This window comes from Trachymyrmex septentrionalis, unplaced genomic scaffold (genome assembly GCF_001594115.1).
Source record: "Trachymyrmex septentrionalis isolate Tsep2-gDNA-1 unplaced genomic scaffold, Tsep1.0 scaffold7, whole genome shotgun sequence".
Lineage (NCBI taxonomy): Eukaryota > Metazoa > Arthropoda > Insecta > Hymenoptera > Formicidae > Trachymyrmex > Trachymyrmex septentrionalis.
In genome coordinates, this window is record NW_017305884.1 from 2505626 (window position 1) to 2525038 (window position 19413).

At 30.9% G+C, this 19413-nt stretch overlaps 4 protein-coding genes across 4 annotated transcripts in view; all 4 read left to right on the plus strand.

The window, feature by feature from the left end:
* Nucleotides 1–2227, plus strand: part of LOC108753403 (nardilysin-like) — a 5174-nt gene extending 2947 nt beyond the window's left edge. The window contains exons 9-11 of the mRNA XM_018494945.1: nt 52–202; nt 640–948; nt 1628–2227. Of these exons, the coding sequence (XP_018350447.1) occupies nt 52–202; nt 640–948; nt 1628–2227 (1060 nt within the window). The remainder of the gene's footprint in view (nt 1–51; nt 203–639; nt 949–1627) is intronic.
* A 2867-nt stretch (nt 2228–5094) lies between these two features.
* On the plus strand, nt 5095–9627 carry LOC108753404 (nardilysin-like). Its single transcript, XM_018494946.1, has 12 exons — nt 5095–5180; nt 5398–5497; nt 5832–5945; nt 6028–6229; nt 6292–6500; nt 6606–6785; nt 6880–7220; nt 7315–7818; nt 7978–8122; nt 8199–8326; nt 8499–8877; nt 9028–9627. The coding sequence occupies exons 1-12, from the start codon at nt 5095–5097 to the stop codon at nt 9625–9627; spliced, it is 2988 nt and encodes a 995-aa protein (XP_018350448.1).
* A 2349-nt stretch (nt 9628–11976) lies between these two features.
* LOC108753436 (60S ribosomal protein L22-like) lies at nt 11977–13829 on the plus strand. Its single transcript, XM_018494993.1, has 4 exons — nt 11977–12045; nt 12314–12448; nt 12699–12820; nt 13621–13829. The coding sequence occupies exons 1-4, from the start codon at nt 12037–12039 to the stop codon at nt 13766–13768; spliced, it is 414 nt and encodes a 137-aa protein (XP_018350495.1). The 5' UTR covers nt 11977–12036; the 3' UTR covers nt 13769–13829.
* A 2503-nt stretch (nt 13830–16332) lies between these two features.
* LOC108753426 (gamma-aminobutyric acid receptor-associated protein) lies at nt 16333–19407 on the plus strand. Its single transcript, XM_018494970.1, has 3 exons — nt 16333–16780; nt 18383–18580; nt 18664–19407. Exons 1-3 carry the CDS (start codon nt 16691–16693, stop codon nt 18727–18729), a joined length of 354 nt encoding a protein of 117 aa, XP_018350472.1. The 5' UTR covers nt 16333–16690; the 3' UTR covers nt 18730–19407.
* Nucleotides 19408–19413: the final 6 nt, after the last annotated feature.

A 19413-nucleotide genomic window follows, 5' to 3' on the forward strand; every position in this document is an offset into this window, starting at 1 on the left:
ATAATTATTTACATTTTATTAAAAAAGACGTGAATATTAATAACATTTCAGTGAAGTTCTCATGGATATGTACTGCATATTACTGGAACAGCTATTAGCCGATGAATTATATCCAGCTCTACAGGTTGGTTTTAAATATGATATCAGTGTCAAAACAAATGGTTTTACACTAAAAATAAATGGTCTCAATGAAACTCTGCCAGTAAGTATACGTTCAAAATGTGCTTTGGAGTTATAAATACAATTTTGAGACATATCATTATATTTATACTACAGCTTTTAGCGGCTCTTTTTGCACATAACATGGTAGAATATTCAAACTTAATTATGAAAGACATATTCGAAAGTGCCAAAATTGAACGAATTCAGAAATATTACGAATTAATTTACATACCTGAGTATTTCATCAGGTACTGACTGTTTATTATATCAAGCATTATTACAACAATTACAAAATTTTTACATGACTAAAATAAATGATTAACGTATTAATTGTAACAATTGATATCATAAAATAAATTATATCGCGTTACATTTCTGCTAATCAATAATATCTTTACTCTTACTTTCAGCGACGTGGCATCGTCGATACAGAACTTCGTCCATCATTCACTAATTGATATGCATACTGCTCTACAGGATATCACTTTGGAAAACTTTCAAGACTTTGTGAAATCCTTTACCGAACGTCTATACATTCAATGTCTCGTGCAAGGAAACATGACGTCAACTGTTGCAATCAAGACCTTACAGCAATATATTAAAACAATTAATTGTAGACCTTTACACTCAGATACCATACAGCTTAGAAGCACTCAGATACCCTTAGGCACAAGCTATTATAAAATTAAAAATATCAACAAAGTAGATACAATTTCCATGGTATCAAATTATTATCAAACCGGCATCAACACGATTGAATTATCGACATTAATTCATCTGATAATTGTAAGTATTAAGATAATCCTAAAATGAAACGTGAACTCCGATGAGATCGCTATTTACTGCGAAAAAATGCGGCGCATCAATACATCTTTATATACTACTGTATCAATATTTCACACACACATATATTGATGCATACATAAATTTTCTTAGAATAATAACATTTTAATTAGAATTTTAAAAGAATTAAATTCTAAGAATTTTGTTTATATAAATTATGTTTATATAAAAAGAACTTTGTTTATATAAATTATAGTCAGTAGACCACAATTTTGTAAGTACAGATTGCAAAGCTTTTATATCAAGCAAACATTGTTTCGATATTGATAACGTCATATTGGAGTAGAAAATGATAAAGGAGATCTCAATTTAAATAATTTTTTTCGGCATAAATTATATCTCACAAACACGTATTAATGCGTATACTTTCTAACTAATCCTGGAAAAGGATTTTTAAATCTGTAAAAAAAAAGTTATACAAAAATTATTGCGCTTAGTCCGTGATATAGGCAACTTAAGAATCCCCTTAAATAATATATACATATTGTTTTGTATACTTTGAATGCATGGAATCTTTGATGTATATTTATTTATTTCTAAAAGTTAATGAAATACGAATAAGATATTAGATTATCACTATTAATTTTACTTGCACATCACATTCACTTGCACTTGTTTTCAGTATATAATGGAATTTAAGTCACGCGAGCATCTACACACTGATAAATTTACATATACCACAGTCGCCATTAAAGACGTTAACGGAATTCTAGGATATACTATTAATATTTGCATTAACGAAGATACATATACAACCGAATACGTTGATAAGAAGATCGACCATTTTTTGAGATGGTTTAAAAACTATTTGGAAATGCTCACAGAAGAGGAATTGGATGTTTACAAAAAAATGTTCGTAAAACTTAGATCACATGACAATGCCAATCTTGAACACGAGGTTGAACGAAACTGGAAAGTGATTGTGAAGCAAACTTACATATTTGATTTTCACGAACAGGAAATACTTGCTCTAAAAAAAATAAATGTTAATAAACTGAGGGAATGGTTTGCAGACCACATATCGAACGAAAGTAATTTTAGAAAATTGAGTTTACATATTGTTGGACCTATTTCCAAAAAAGCAAAATACGTTCATTTGGAATACATAAACGATGATTATCAGCAATATAAGCCAAATAAATATCATTATATAACGAAAGTAGAAGATTATAAGAAAAAACTCGTCATATTTCCAACTAAACGTTCGAACAAATCCTGTTAGAACACAACATATTAACCATTTCATAGTATAATATAAATAAAAACTATATAACTTGTATATTTTCATAGTAAATATAAACTACTAGACTATAACTTGTATTGTCTTATGATAATGAAGTTTTTTTTAATGATTGAATAAATTAATTAAGTTTAAGCTTTTTATTCTCGCATAGCAACTACCAATACAATAAATAATGCGAGAATTTTTTGCAATTACGCTTATTATACTTCTATATTCTTTGCGATAAGCCGTTACGAATAATAGCTATTATTATAGTAACTATTACTGTAACAGCTGTAGCAAATTATGCATTTTGCTACAGAACTAGAATATTTGATATTTTAATAAGAAAATATAAACAGATATAATATTATATAGAAACATATTATAAGTGTAATAACTAGACAAAAACATATACTGTGATATACATATACTGTGAATAATGAAGGATGCTAGTTAGGAAATAAAGTACTTGTTCAGGATATAATTTTTTATATTTTTTATTTGTATTCTAAACACGACAAAATGTTTTCAATAAAACATTGTCAGTCTCTCACTCTCTCTCTCTCTCTCTCTCTCTCTCTCTCTCTCTCTCTCTCTCATTCTCTTTCCTCTCCTCACTCGTACAAAACATTTTCATACTTAACATAACTGATTTAAAATTGATTCATATTCTTTTACAAAGTCCGCACACTAATTGAACAAAACTTTTCTATAAACTAAACAAAACATCCTACAAATATTTTACTTTTATATTGCATAAGTATTATATAGAAACTTGATTTTAAAAAAATTAATGAAATACTAAATATATACTTTTCAATAATATATTTATTCTTTCGAGAAAAAAAAGAAATTTTTTAATTTAACTGTTTTTTAAGTTAACTTCTCCGTTTCCTATTCTTTTGGAAAAAATAATTTTGCGATTCAGCGACGACTGGCATAAAAAAATAGCCAGAGCACTTGCTTTTCAAAATCGAATTTAGTGATTATTAATAAATAATATACAATATAAATATTTTAAATTAAAGCAACATTTATTTAGAGTGGGGTTTCGAGTTTTATACATGTTTTAAATAAACATCATATATATACTTTTTTTTTCTATCTTTCCAATAATATTATATAGATTTGTAACTCTTATTATACATTTTCAAACATTTATTATTTATAATCATAATATGAATAGCCATAAAGTATTTATATTTTTAAATTATCTCTTCCAGAACCTTTCGATAATTATAAAAATTTGTTTAAAGTTGACAACTTCTATCTTTTTCACTTAAACTTCATGCACATTGTTTATCTATTTCTTTTTAAGAACAGAATGAAAAGTTACAATATAAGTTCAACTCAATTTACTAATAATTCTCATTCAATATAGCATTATAGATCTAAAAAAAGAAATTAGACGTACTTCTTTAAACACAATCTGTTCTTAAGGGGACATATGCACCTGGAGGTGGTAAAAAATTAATTTTTTTTTATAAATATTTTTAAAGTATAATATCTTAAAAACATTTTTGCAGATTTATCCGGCGAAAAATAAAGAATTCACACAAAATTATAGAGTAGGCTTAAGCTTGTTGAAGGCGACAGGTAGGCGCGCTTGCGACAAAACAGTTCAAGTTCGCACACATCAAAAAAGAGTCTTCCTCTATTTATTGTATTTTTCGATTTTTCAGCATTTTTCAGAGCTGCATTTAAAGACACGGATGGTTAGTTGAGTATATATAACAGTCTTGTCTGGAAAAGCAACTGGAAAGGTTGAAACGTTAGCAACGAAAAGTATAAGCCGAAAGTAAAACTATAAACGCGTTTTTCTCAAAACGTACTGTTTTCAAAACGGATGACCACTGTATCTTGAAGACGGCTCGACCAATTGATTTGTAATTTTACACACTTTTTGCACATACTGAAAACTAGTTCTTGACGTAGGATTTTTTTCTATGATGCTTAATTTTTTTCGTAGCCAAAAACAAACGAAATTTTTTTTTAAATCGTTATGTAACTTTGACCAGCTGCCATTTTATTCAAATGTAATATTTAAAAAACGGCTATGTCAAGCACAAGATCTATGTTTCAGTTTCATAAAACTTGTGCCACTTTGCTTTCAGACGAGTCTTGTGCGAGCAGCAATGGTCACCCGTTTTACAAAACATGATGAAAATTTAAATAGCGATTCTATTTTAAATTATTTTTAAATAAAATTGTAATGATAAATAAAAAAAAGTAGAATATTTGCAATGGAACAAATCAGACTTCTTTGTCTTCATCCGTTTTTTTACAAAAAAAAAATCGAAAATTTAGCCTTGTTTTGATCAGGCTAGGTGTATATGTCCCTTAAACTTCATTATACTTAAACTAGAGATCTGTTTTTTGTAGCTGAACTAGTGTACACTTTTAGAACTTGAAGTGAGATAGACATACGTTTGATATTTGTCGAAAGTGAGAAAGAGAGTTCTAGAGCAGCTTAGTGCAGGAACAGAAGATAGACTAAATAATATGCTCTCTGTTTCGTTCAACTGACCATTATCAGATGTGTGTTTGGCTAGATTTCAGATAGCTTTAAATCGGAGTATACGCTTTTTTATCTCGATGTGAAGTAGAAAACAGATCGCGTACATAATATATTAACTGGCTTGCTGGACCATTGACTCTCAGACCAGTGGGAATAATACAATTTAGTAAACATCTACGACCTTTGCTTATCATGTACACAAGTTAGTCGTATATCGACTTCTGTTTGAAAGCAAGTGGCATAACGAAAGAAGAAGCCATATCGATCAGAGTGCTGATTAAAATCGTCTATCAAAAGCGACTTAATATTGGGAATTCTTTCGGATCGTATTATGTCGACCAAAATAATGCAAAAAGGTAGAAACAATAAGAATGATCAAGTAGAATATCTAGAAACTCCCATCAAATCGGAGTATGACAAGAAGGAATATAGGTGAGACGAAAGAATTACTGATTTGCAATATGCACAATTTCAGTTGAAATAAGCGTGAAAAATACTGTAACGATAATTTTCTAGAAGAAACATTATAATATATTTTTATTGATAAATGCAGGAATTAAATTTTTTTAAATAATCAATAATATGCACAACATTCTCGTTGACGTCTCATTTAATTAATTTTTTGTTTGCTTTGTCTTTTAATTTTTAGAGCTATCAGATTACCAAATGGTTTAGAAGCTTTGCTAATATCCGATGAAGATTCAAAGACATGCTCTTCTCAACATCAAGATATGAAAAATGAAATGAAGGTACGAAATAATTTAATGTGCATATATCTTATACCAATTTTTTTACTTATTTTATTATTAAAATTTATTAAAATTGTAATATATCAAAAACAGGTCTCATAAATGATATTGATCTTTTCAAAATTTAATTGTATTATTAAAAGTTCGGTTTAAAGAAATTGATTTTCTTCACTAACTTCACTAACTGTAAAAGAATTTTTCATTATTTAATTCCAAAATGTATTACTCAATTTTAAATCATTTACAAGTCATTCCATTAATTATGCTTATTTCTCCATTTATTATTCAGCGTGTATTATGCGTGATACGTACATAAATATATTTTTTTTAATAGGCAGCATGTTGCTTATGTGTGAGAACAGGAACTTTCAAAGAGCCACCAGGATTTTCAGGCATATCATGTTTCTTCGAGTATTTACTTATGACTGAATTCGAAAAACATTGCCTAGTACTAAACATATGATACGTATAAATTTGATATAAAATTTATTTATTTGTGTATTAAATTGTTTAAATCATCTTACTTGCAGAAATATGATATTGTAAAACTTACTTATAAACATGGAGGCAGCTTTAAGTACTTATTTGATTACGACGAATATACATTGTCGTTTGTTATTGATATTCAAGAAAAACACTTTTTATCAGTTCTTATTCATTTTGCTGAATTTTTCACTAACCCTTTTCCGGAAAAAGAAGCATTTATGCAGAACCGAAGCAACATAAAAGGAGGTAGAGTATACTCATAATACTGTTGTTTTAACTTGCAATCTTAAAATATCATATTTATGTAGAATTTCAGACAGCTTTAACTTTAGCCAAGAACAGAGTTCCTCAACCACAGCTTTCTTCCTTTACGCGAACTGATCATCCAATCAACCAGATTATTGAAGATCGTATTATAAAAGAGTACGAAAATTTGGATTACACAAAATTATACGAAGAGCTACACAAATTCAAAAAGCGCCATTATAGTGCTCGCAGAATAAAGCTGGTTATACAGGTAATTTTGTTAAAATTGCGACAAACAATAAATTATTTTTACAATATACAATTCATTTATTTCAAAAACAAGCTTAAAATTTATAACATGGTATACTTTTTATAGGCAAGATTACCGCTGAATACATTGGAACAATATGTCACAATTGATACGTGTTTTGTTAATATACCAACTAACAAACTATCTCCCGATGATTCTACCAAGTTAATAAAAAATAATGTTCCTTTTGATAGCGCCGCTTTTCATAAAATGTATAAAATTTCTTCTTCGAAACATGTTGGACAAGTATGTGACTAAAATTTAACCAAGTCGAAAAAAAGTTTATGTTTGTACTATGCGTAAAAGCATCATTATGTAAAATAAAATTTGACTTTTGCAGCTAAAAATAGCATGGGTCATGCCTCCGCTATATGCTTTATATAAAAGTAAACCATATAAATATATCTCGTGGCTTATTGGAAATGAAGAAAAAGGTTCCCTAATGAGTTATCTACGCAAAAAAATGTGGAATGTTAGTGTTTCCAATGAGGAAATTTGTTACAATGTACATACTACCGCGTACAGCTTACTCAAGATTGATATAGATTTCTCCATTGAAGGAAAACGACATGTAAAGGAGGTTCTAGATACAATATTTTCCTATATTAATATGTTAAAGCAGAAAGGTCCACAAAAAAACATTTATGATGACTTTAGTAAGACTGCAGAAAATAGTTTTAGGTAAACTAATTTTAGAAATAAATAGATATATGAAACAAAATTGAAAAAATAAAATATTCGCGAAAAACGTATACTTTATACGAGATTATTTTAGATATTCTGAGGAAAAGGATCCAAGGGATAATGTGAGCAATTTATGTATACATTTGTATCAGTACCCATCGCGCGATTATCTAACTGGAAGCAAGATTTATTTTGAATATGATCCAAAAACTATAACAAATATTTTGAATTATTTGACGCCAGAGACTGCGAATATTATGATTTTCGACAAAAACTTTGACTATCTGGAATTAGATAAAGTCAATTCATGGTCGAGAGTATCGTATACAGACAGCGAGATATCACAGGAATGGCTCGAACACTGGAAATCCATCGAACCTTTGCCAGATTTTCATTTGCCAAAAAATGTGAATCCTTATCTTGGTGTTCAATATTTTTTAGAACCATTGCCAGCAAAAGTTCCAAAATATCCTGTAAAATTGTATAATGATAGTATATCAGAGCTTTGGTATCGCCCAGATCCTAAGTTTCGTTTGCCAATATCACATATATATACACATTTTATTTCCTCCGTAGGACTTCAGTCACCGGAGAAGTAAGTAATGTAGCATAATGTATTATAATATAATACTACATTGTGTAGTATTACTTATTCTAAATACATTAATTTCGAAGTTGGAATTATTAATACGACTTCCATAATTTTTTATTTGCATCTTTTATTTTTAAAAAACTTCTCTTGTTAATATTTCAGTGCCGCTCTCATGACAGTGTACTGCAACATAATAAAACTGCTAGTGGTGGAAGAATTATATTCAGTTGTAGCGGGTGGACACAGCTATGACATCAGTGTTAGTGAGAAAGGAATTATAACAAAAATATCCGGATCTATGCCAATCGTAAGTACATGTTCAAAGCATGCGTCAAAGTTACATAGTTTTGAAGTATATTATTTTTATTGTATTTATATTGCAGGTATTGTTGTTAAATATCATAAAATACATGATATATCCGAATGTTAAGAAGGAAATGTTTGAAACAATCAGAGATCAACAAGTTGATATCTATAGTGACATAATTACTGAACCTGAGAAACTCGCTGAGTACTGGCTATTTATTGTCAAATAATTGCAACAATATTATGAAATTCTTACATAACTGAAAGAAACTATTAATAGATATTAAATAAAGAATAAATTTTGTACAATACATTATAATACATGTTATATTTTTTGCCAATTAGACAATAATGAATATCTTTAATCATTTTTGCAGGGATGTGAGATTATGGATACAAAAGTTAGTCCATTATACATACGTCGATATGCACAATGCTCTACGAAATGTCAGTTTTGAAGAATTCCAAAATTTTGCAAAATGTTTTACAAATCGTCTATACATTCAGCATCTCATACAAGGCAATATAACGCAGGATGCTGCGATCGAATCTATGCAACAATGTTTTGAAGCATTAAAATGTGACTCTTTACATTCTAGTATGATGCAACCGAATAGAGTCTTTCAGATACCCTTGGGCACAAGTTATTACAAATTAAAAAATATCAACAAATGTGATCCAACTTCCATTGTGATAGATACTTATCAAATAGATATCACGTCAATTGAGTTATCAGTGTTAATGAAACTAATAATCGTAAGTATTAAATAACATTTGTTTTTGTATGGAATTTTAGGTTTATTCATTTATTCATTTATTTTTAAAAGTAAATGAAATATGAGTAACTTCTTAGACTGTTGCGATTAATTTTATCCCCAAATTATATTCATCCGCACATTTTTTCAGATGATAATGGAAAAACAATTGTCACTGAAATTTCAATCAATCCAAAATGATCTTATACAACATACTTCATGCAACTATACAGATGTCGATGGAATTTTAACATATTCTATTAGTGTCATTCAATCATTGCCAAATAAATCATACACAACTGAACTTATTAAGGAGTGGATCGATAGATTTCTGGAATATTTTAAAGACTTTTTGGATGAATTGTCAGAAAATGACTTAGATGATGTTAAGGAAAGATTAAGAATATTTAAGCAACATGCTGATATGAATATTGAAGAAGAAATTAATAGAAATTGGAATGAGATCATAAAGTGTCAATACATATTTGACAGATACGAGAGAGAAATACTTGCATTAAACAATATAAAATTAAACGAACTAAGAGAATGGTTTGATAAGTACACGTGGAATGAAAATTATGTGAAAAAATTGAGTATACATGTTATAGGAAGTGATTCCGCTGAAGCGCAGTCCATTGCTTTGGAATACATAATCGACGAACATCAACATAAGAACATTGAAGAAAATTATATTATTAAAGTAGAAGAATACCAGAAAAAACTTTTTGTTTATCCAGTAACTGAGGGATAATCGACTTAGAGTACAGAATAAATGATATTTTTACACAATAATAATATAAAAAAATAAAATTATAAATTGTAATTCTTTATAATATAATAATAAGGGAAAAATTTTTTTTTCTCAATTTTGCTTGCTGATTCTATATAGCAAGTAAGAATCACGACTTTAATAATGATTGCGGTTTTAATAAACAAAAAATAATTTTTATAAAAATAGAAAAATTATTATGATTCGATAAAAATAATTATTATTTTCTTCAATTAAAACGTGTTCAAAAATTGTTTTTTTTCGCATATTAAGACTTTAACCATGACTTTCAAATTTAGTAAATAAAGAAAATATTTTGTAACTCTTAACGACATATTACTTAACTGTAACTGTAGCGTTACAGTGTCGTTGCGCAGGTTTTGTATATGATAAAAAACAACGCTACAGTTACAGTTTTTAAAAGTTATAAAATAGGCCCCTTAATTTCACTAATTTTTCTTTCTTAGTTTTCCCAAAATGAAAAAAAGAAGAATCCGATAATGACAGCGTGCTCCTCAAGTTGCTTAAATGCATAAACTTCTTTAATACTAATTTATGCATAACAGCAATAATACAATAAGTTATTACACAGCTTTTCATATAACTCTTCATACTCATTGCTTCTATATTTTTCCTGCGCACAGTAGTTTATTATTATAATAATGAATGTAGTTTGGAACGTTTTGTTAATAAAATCGGAGAGTAAATAAAAAACTTTTTTTAAAGAAGGATATACTTCATCCCTCACTCGATTTAATTTGTGCAAAGATCTACGTTAACATATAAAAATCTATATAAAAAATAAATCGCACTGATTTCAAAGATATATTAATTTCCGTGAGAAAAAAACCATGTCCTAAATTGTACTTATCATCACCAATCATGTTTCACACCATGATTTGCAACAAAAAAGAGAACAATATCGATTAAATTCATCTCCCCCCCCCCTCCCCTCCTCAAGTCAAGAATTTTCTTACTCGATTGAAATTTTATAGTTTGTTTTTATATATTTCACCCGTTTTAAATATGTTAAAACGCTAATAAGGCTCAGATATCGATTTATGATATGTTAAGATTATATTTAAACAACATTAAATGTAAGAACAGATCGGCACATTAGCTTTCTAGATCACTGAGAACAACGCAAGTAAGTAAACATCTATGATCTTTGCTTACAATATTCACAAGTTACTGCCGTATTGATTTTCGTTTGAAGGCAGGTGCCATGACGAAAAAAATAAGTATTGATCAGAGCTGATTAAAATTGTATTAATTGTCTACCGGAATCAAAGTAAGAAAACGATCAAACCAATATCTTATTGGGAGATCTTCGATCGAATCATATTATACCGACTGACCTAATTTCTATTTTGATTTTCTCAATTCTTGACATATAATGGAAAAGGTGGAATGAATAGAAATGATGAACGTCATCGAATTGAATATCTAGACACACCTATCAAATCAAAGGATGGATCAATGAGAAGGAATATAGGTGAGATGAAAAAAATACTGATCAACAATATACGCGATTTCGATTGTCAGAGGCATGAGAAATACAACAATCTTTTAGGAGAACAATTACAATACATTCTTTATTGATATATGGAAGAATTAAATTTTTTTTAATAATCAATAATATACACAACACATTCTAACTTACTATTTCATTATTGTTTGCTTTGTCTTTTAAATTTAGAATCATCAGATTATCAAACAATTACTAGAAGCTTTACTAATATCCGATGAACATTCAAAGACATGCTTTTCTCGAGATCAATATAAAGGAAATAAGAAGCAGATACGAACAAAACAATTTAATTTGCATTTTAGAATATACCGTACGCCATTTCTTTTTACTTATCCTATCATTAAGATTTCATTAAATTTATAATATTAAAGACATACCTACAAAGTCTCAAAGAATACCTATCTTCTCAAGGTATAATTAAGTCTTTATCTTATTTTTGAAAACATTAATATTAATGGCATTTCAGTACAGCTGTTATGGATATGTTTTGCGATGTATTATCGTATCTGTTGATCGAAGAGTTATATTCAGCTACAGTGGCTAGGTTTAATTTTGAAAGCCACTGAGAAAGATATTACAATAAAAATGAACGAATTTAACGCAAAAAATATCAGTAGATATACGTTCAAAATGTGCGTTGGAGTTATAAATAGAATTTTCAGATATATCATTGTGTATATATATATATATTTTTTTTTTAGCAAACTTTCAGTATATATATATATAAAATATAGTGAAAGTCTATAGTGTACGTGTCACGTGAACTATAGTTAATAATTAAATGCTCCCGCGTAAACGATTGTAGCGCCATATGAGGATCAATTTTCTCGCGTTCTTTCATTCGTTAGACACACGTGAACATGGCTCCGGTAAGTTGTCGTTCTCGCAAAAATACGACGATTATTCGTAATTATGGCAGAATTTCGTGAAAATAACATCACGTACGGAAAGTACGTGTCCAAATTGTCGATCGCGACACGGTGGCTTATTGTTTTATGTTAAGATCGTTTCAATCTAGTCCGATTCATACGTGTCCTATCATACGTTCTTGTTCCGCCGTCTTAGACGATTTTCCACGTGTCCATAAAAAATAATGGCAACATTATCATTAAACAGATTATTTTCGCAAATTTTTAGCCGACAAAGAAAACTAAAGGCCCGATTAAGAAGCAGGTGCTTCGGGGCAAGGGACAGAAGAAAAAGGTATCCCTGAGGTTCACGATCGATTGCACGCATCCTGTGGAGGATAATATTATGGATGTTACCAATTTTGTAAGTTAAATTATTGTTCTTAATTATTTCAGATTGTATTCCTAATACTTTCTTTTCCCATCTGTGAGAATTTTGCTCGAAATTGTTTGTTTAATTAAAATAGAGACCTAACCTATTTCTCGCGGATTCCTAACCTCTACGTGATGAAAAATTCCAACATTGATTTATTTTGAATTGCGTGATGCCTAAGTTTTAATACTATATCGTTGAGACTGATTATTATAAGATGGTGATTTTTTTCTCTTTTTAGGAAAAGTATTTACAAGAAAAAATCAAGGTTAGTGGTAAAACTAATAACTTTGGCAACAATGTTGCCTTGGAACGTAACAAAATGAAACTCACTGTCAACAGTGATGTCGACTTCTCGAAGCGGTGAGTAATATCGTTTTACTATGATTGTAACAATTGTAGAACATTATGGATAAAATTGATATTCATAGTCAGTTCATGTAAACCATCTTAAATATAGTTTTAACATGTCGTGAATCAATCACAAAATTGAATTAGCATCTTAAGATATTACTTAAGACAATCTTTAAATAGGAATAGACTATGAATACTGGCTTATAGGTGCTTACCATTTAGACTGGTATTGATAATCTATCCTTAATTTAAAACCATTTTAAGTAATGTCTTAAGATGCTGATACATCTCTGTGATCAACTTAAGTGTTGTTAATCTATAATGAGTAAATCTTAAGCTTTAAATTCTAAGCTATAAGAAATTGATCAATCATAGTCGAATGTAAGAATAATAATCGACTATAATTAATCACAATTTCTTATAGCTTAAGACTTCAAGCTTAGGTAATGACTTATTATAGAAAGCCCATAAGAATAACTAAATATCTGTGATTCTAATGATACAAGTCGACAAATATCATTTTATCTTGGCATTTAATGAGGAACAAAGAGAAAATGATATTTATGTCATCTTGTCTTCATTAAGTAGATAAAACCTTATGATATTAAACAATATTAAGGCCAATAATCAGTCCATTATTATTATTTCAGTATTGTCTTAAAAAATATCTTAATATATCCCTCTAGTTGGTTCGTGTCATCTTAAGATGATAGTTTTAAAATAAGAATTGAATATTGGCTTATTTTTTACTATTATAAGCTACAGGAAGAGCGATATTTGCACTAATTTGGAAAACATTGTTTTTATAGATATCTCAAGTACTTGACAAAGAAATACTTGAAGAAAAATAAATTGCGTGATTGGTTGCGAGTAGTATCGAAAGACAAGGAAACATACGAGTTACGATACTTCCAAATTAATAGTCAAGAAGATGACGATGAAGAAGATGTGGAATAATTCTCTTTATTCTTTTAATTACAGATACGTCTGTATATATTTCTTTTAATAAAGAACATTAAAATTCGATATTTTTGATTATTTATGCGAATACAAAATAATTAGCTTCGATTGTATAACAATTATTTTTAATTTTTTAACTATAATTTGTAATCATGCAATTCTAGCAATTATATACGCATTTCTGAAATTATTTCAAAGTTAATTGCAAAAACGAGATGTATGAATTTTTACAAGGATTTAAAGTTTATACTGTATAAGTTTTCACAAATTTTAATAAAATGTATGACTTTAAATAATGTAATGTATAGTGGATAATAATTTAAATACGGATTAGCAATATCACTTCTAATTAAAATGTGCTCCTGAAATTCTAACTAGTATGAAGTACTTAGGATTAGCATCAAGTTACCATCAGCTCTGATTGACTAACAGCTTCACGATTTGGACGCATTATTTGCCGAGGGCGTTAATGTATAAGTGAACTTTTCAAATCGTGCAACTTCGCGCGAAAAATTGACGATCTCTAATGATGAATTCGATCACTCGCACTGGATCAGTGCATATTAAAAAAAAAATCAGTGCTTTATGTAAAAGATCTCAATGCAATGATACAATATAATCATCTTTGACAATAAAATTATACATGTACATATTCGTTAAATAATGTGACAATATCATTAGTAGATAGTTAATCGTTTAAAATATTTATATACTTTCATATTTTACTTTGCTAATTGCTTAATTAATGTATAGCAACGTTTAATGTGCATTGATCTAGCGTAGTCTAAGTGATCTGAATTTGCTATAATTTAAGTTTCACTCCGGCGAAAATTCTGGCGAAAATATTAATGATATTAATTCCAGAACGTAACGCATACCTGGCAACGGTCGTGGTAGCTACGTTGTTCGTTGCGGAAAAGGTTCGATGGCGGATGTCCCCTGAATCCCGTCGACTCCGAGATTGATGTTGTCGCACGGCACTTTCGTCATGGCATTCGACACGCGCGATGCACGACACAACGTTATATACATACACATTTTGCGCGTTTCGGAAAAAACACTCACGAGACACTCTCGACCGCACGCGGAATCCGCTTCTGGAAATTGATCGCGATCGCGGACAATTACACGCGCGGACGCGATTCGAACGAATTTCTACTCCACGATTTTCTTTTGCGATGACGTCATGACGCGCTCGCCAACCGACGCGACGCGAATTTGAAATATCAAAAGAGGCGCGAAATTGCCGCTCGTAGCGCCGCGGACGAGAAAGTATTTGGCTGCGCTCAATTCTTTGATATGATTCCTTTCTATGTAAGAAAATGTATCAAACACCCGTATTTATTATATAATCCTTCCTTATTTTAAGAATAAAACCTCCATGAAGGATTCCTCGATTCTCTAAGGCTTCCTTGTTTCATAAATAGATCTTAAGTTTGTCTTCTCGAAGGAAGGAATATTTTAGGGATTTTAGTAACCTATTGAAAGCAGTATGTCATAATAGTATGTGCAAACCTAATGTCATGATTACGAATAATAAACTCAGATAACACAAAGTATCCAAAAGAGAGACGTAAGACGTCTTTGACGTCTAAAAGACGTCTTAGAGACGTCTTATATCTCAATGTGTTATCTGGGAAAGGTTATAAAGGCATTGTTAATTAAATAAAGGCATGATTAAGCATTTTGTAATAATAATGAACAAATATAAAACTAATAGCGAATTTGATTGGACGCACTCGCTGCGCACTGATGCACATTAAAACTGTTGTACATACACAAAATAACGTAAATATATGTTTATAAATAAACATGGAAATCGATTAAATTGTGAAATACTCAATATATTTTATTGTACTGTTAGTAAAATATGTATCATAAAATATGTTTCATAATTCGAAATATTTGCATTTTATTTTTATACTCAAATCAGTGTACAGCAAATTGAACAGTATTCACAATGCACAGAAAAAGCTTATAATATTATTTTCAGATTAAAAAGCATAGAGATATGCTCCATGCAATTCCTATAAATGAATAAAAATGCATTCAGAATTGAAAAACATTTATTTTAACATTTGTGAATCAATATTTCTAAAAATCTGAATCCATTTCAATTCATTTCAATCCATTCTCGTTTGCTGGGTTATATCCGCAAATTTTCTCAAATAATTCAACAATTTTTGCAAAAAAATTGACGGTTTTTGCGACGCCATCCCAGATCTGTTTTCTGTTACTGAATCAATGTACACTTTTGGAACTTAAAGTGGGATATTATACATTTGATATTTGTCTAAACGAGAAAAAGAGTTCTAGAATAATCTAGATAGAATTTCAAAGAGAGAGAGAGAGAGAGAGAGAGAGTGGGGAAACTGTTTCACGTGACTCATCTCCTCTGATTGGACGCGGACATCACAGTTCTATAGACATGGAAGAGATTGGAGAAAACTGGTCACGTGACCCTCGTCCTGATTGGACGCGAGTATTTAACGTGATGCAATTTGCCACTCTCTCCCCTTTGAGCCTTGAGGTTCTCTAATTCTAGTACAGTCCAACAGTCTTGTGCATTTGTTCTGTGGTCTTGTGCAGGAACAGAAGCAGAACACTCGTTACGAAAAAGGGGAACTATTTTCTCACGGCGGAGGAGACGTTCCGTAACCAAACGCGCAATCGCAACAGCCTGTGACGCACGGCGATTGTTGTCGCGGTCGTGATAGTATCATCGAGAATCGCGTTTGTGTCAATTCAGCGTCCGTGAGGCTCGTGTCACGGAGAGGTAAATTAGAGGGAGAGAGAGAAAGAGAGAAGGAGAGTGTTCGCACGCGTGTAAACGAAAGGGCGAGCTACGGAACGTAAGTGAAGGCACGTAGGAAAGCGTCGTCGTTGTGTGTCGCGCGACTCGCTCGCAGACGGGAGACAATGAAGTTCCAGTACAAAGAAGAACATCCGTTCGAGAAGAGGAAGGCCGAGGGCGAGAAGATACGACGGAAATATCCCGATCGAGTGCCCGTAAGTACAAAGCGTCTTTCAAGGTTTCACGGGGTTTAACGCATCCCGGATGAGTAGCTTCCGCTGCGCTTCCCGGAAGGTGAGTTGCGAACGTCTACGAGGGGTAGAGGCTGGAAGCCCCCCCCTGCCGTTTTCGTTGCATCGGCTGCTTTCGTAATGTGCCGCGACCGTCCCTCGACGCGACCGGGGCCCCCGGTGAAGCCCAAGGTCGTCCTTGTATTTTGCGTCGCATGTCGTTTCGGACGAGGCGCTTCTCTCCGACAGGACCTCCGTCTTTCCTTTTTGCGCACTTACGCAGCGAAATTGCGCTGCGCTTCGCGTACGCCTCTCCTCCCCCTCCCCTCCCCCTGCACGTGTATTGATCTGCTTCACGACGTGCGATCGACCAAGTTTTCCAGCGTGTCGAAATTTCACCTGGAATCACTTAATGTATCTTTTGAATTTAATCAGGCTCGCGACACGTTCGTCTCTGTCTCGAATGGTCTCGAATGTTTTGATCATCGTGTTAAGACTTTGGACACGTAACATTCTTGGAAATTATTTGTCTCGTTAATAATTCAGGAAATGATTTGCAACATTTTACTGCTAGGTTAAAACCCAAGTTCCCAGAGTTACGTTAAACATATGTAGAACATGTATTCTTGTTAAGCATTGTTTTAAAGCATTGTTTTTATTTTTGAATCTGGAAATTGTGACTGTAATAATTTCGATTTTTCTAGATTTTTCCAGTAAATTATCCTGATTTCTTCGCTTTCAGAGTCGAATTGTTTTATTTAATTTCTTTTGATTTTTAATAAATAACAAATAAATTAACGAGCACTCACAAATCGAATATATTTTGCTATTTATATAATTATTTAAGTATTTAATTATTTTTGAACGTATTTTTGCCTTTCGAAATATATTTCAGATTGGATGTTAGGAGGATCTTTCTACGAATAGATTACATTTGTATATTTTTCGATCGTGAAAAAAACACGTTTTACAGATCAAATATTCCGCAAATGAGAAAAAAAGAAACAGAAAAAGATAGACTGATATTAGTGGTTGTTATTATAATTAATTCCTGGTAGATTAATCTCTTTTTAATTAATCATTTTTTTAAACATGTGATTCATTCCTGAATTTATCTTAAGTCATAGTACTTGCATGGTCATAATCGTGATCGTGATCGTCACAAAAGAAAGAATAAAGTGTTTATCCTCGCTGTATATGAATCATTGATCACATGACGTTTTACTCGAAATTTTACCGAATTACACGTGCATTCACCAGTCTAACAGGACTCGAATTTGAATCCGTTATTCATTTGGACGTGTTTCAATCGATTTAAACTATCTCACTCGATCTCACGACATTAAGTATAATACATAATTGAAACTTGATTGTAGCGAGCCTAAAAAAAATATTTTTTAATGATTTTGTTAGCGAAAGCTGAAATGTTAATTTGCTAGGCGAATAATAACTTCAATGGAGATATACAGTGATTGATTCGTACGTTTGCAGTAACTAATTAAGATATCCTCCTAATGTTGTCAATTAATATTACATTTTTGTATATTTAAAAAATATTTGAGAGACATAATGTAAATGTTGTTGTAGGTGATAGTCGAGAAGGCACCTAAAGCAAAGATCAGTGATCTGGACAAGCAAAAGTATTTGGTACCTTCTGATTTGACTGTCGGTCAATTTTATTTTTTAATTCGTAAGAGGATTCATTTACGTCCCGAAGATGCCCTGTTCTTCTTCGTAAACAACATCATTCCTCCAACAAGCGCTACCATGGGTTCTCTTTATGCGGTAATTGAAATGAATATTTAAAAAAATGCGTATATCAAATGTGGTACTTTGATTTTTATGCTTCATAATTGCTCGTTCAACAGGAACATCACGAAGAGGATTTCTTCCTATACATAGCGTATAGCGATGAAAATGTATACGGTCACTAAACCCCACAGGATGAGCAAATTGCCAAAACAGCAAGGGATTCAACAACAAAAATCTACCATCTACCGACGTAGTCCTCATAGAGACGCTTTCGAAAACCGAGCATACAAAATTACTTCTATCAATATACTTTGTGTGAAATTTTGTCTTGATATTGCACATTCGCTTTCATAAATCTACAAAACCATATCCTTGGATGATAAAAAAAGATTCTTGTCGATTCCATTCTTTTTGTTCTGCCACCTAAGAGGGCTTAGTTCACCGTTATATGTAAGAACTAATTTGTGTCAACAAATTTATGTGATCATGTAATATCTAGCCTAGCCACCTATAAAAAAAAAATAAGAAAAAACCAAAAAAAAATTGCATTGCCATCATCGTTAACATTCTCACACATTATGTTCTTCACTGCACTTTACAGTCATAATGGTTTTTTCTTTTTTTTTTTAGATTAGCATCTATCTCGTATTATATCATTATAAATTTAAAGTATGGTACAGATGACGGGAATTCATTATATACGTGATCATTTTCAATAATATAACTTAGATTAATGTTGTATTATACATAATTTTGACGTTATTTAATTAAAAGAACGAAGAGAAATTGTTGGATATGTGAGCGAGAAAAATTTTCTGTAATCTTGAAAATGTAAGGCCAATAAAAAAAAAGTTAAAAACGTGAAA

Excerpts from the sequence above, each read along its gene's own strand:
- LOC108753436 (XM_018494993.1), top strand. Across the intron at positions 12,449-12,698 it reads TTATGGATGTTACCAATTTT|GAAAAGTATTTACAAGAAAA; the intron begins GTAAGTTAAATT and ends TTCTCTTTTTAG. Across the intron at positions 12,821-13,620 it reads GATGTCGACTTCTCGAAGCG|ATATCTCAAGTACTTGACAA; the intron begins GTGAGTAATATC and ends TTGTTTTTATAG.
- LOC108753426 (XM_018494970.1), top strand. The coding sequence starts at position 16,691 with ATGAAGTTCCAGTACAAAGAAGAACATCCGTTCGAGAAGAGGAAGGCC. Across the intron at positions 16,781-18,382 it reads AATATCCCGATCGAGTGCCC|GTGATAGTCGAGAAGGCACC; the intron begins GTAAGTACAAAG and ends ATGTTGTTGTAG. Across the intron at positions 18,581-18,663 it reads CCATGGGTTCTCTTTATGCG|GAACATCACGAAGAGGATTT; the intron begins GTAATTGAAATG and ends CTCGTTCAACAG.
- LOC108753404 (XM_018494946.1), top strand. The coding sequence starts at position 5,095 with ATGCAAAAAGGTAGAAACAATAAGAATGATCAAGTAGAATATCTAGAA. Across the intron at positions 7,819-7,977 it reads GGACTTCAGTCACCGGAGAA|TGCCGCTCTCATGACAGTGT; the intron begins GTAAGTAATGTA and ends TTAATATTTCAG. Across the intron at positions 8,327-8,498 it reads GAACCTGAGAAACTCGCTGA|GGATGTGAGATTATGGATAC; the intron begins GTACTGGCTATT and ends TCATTTTTGCAG.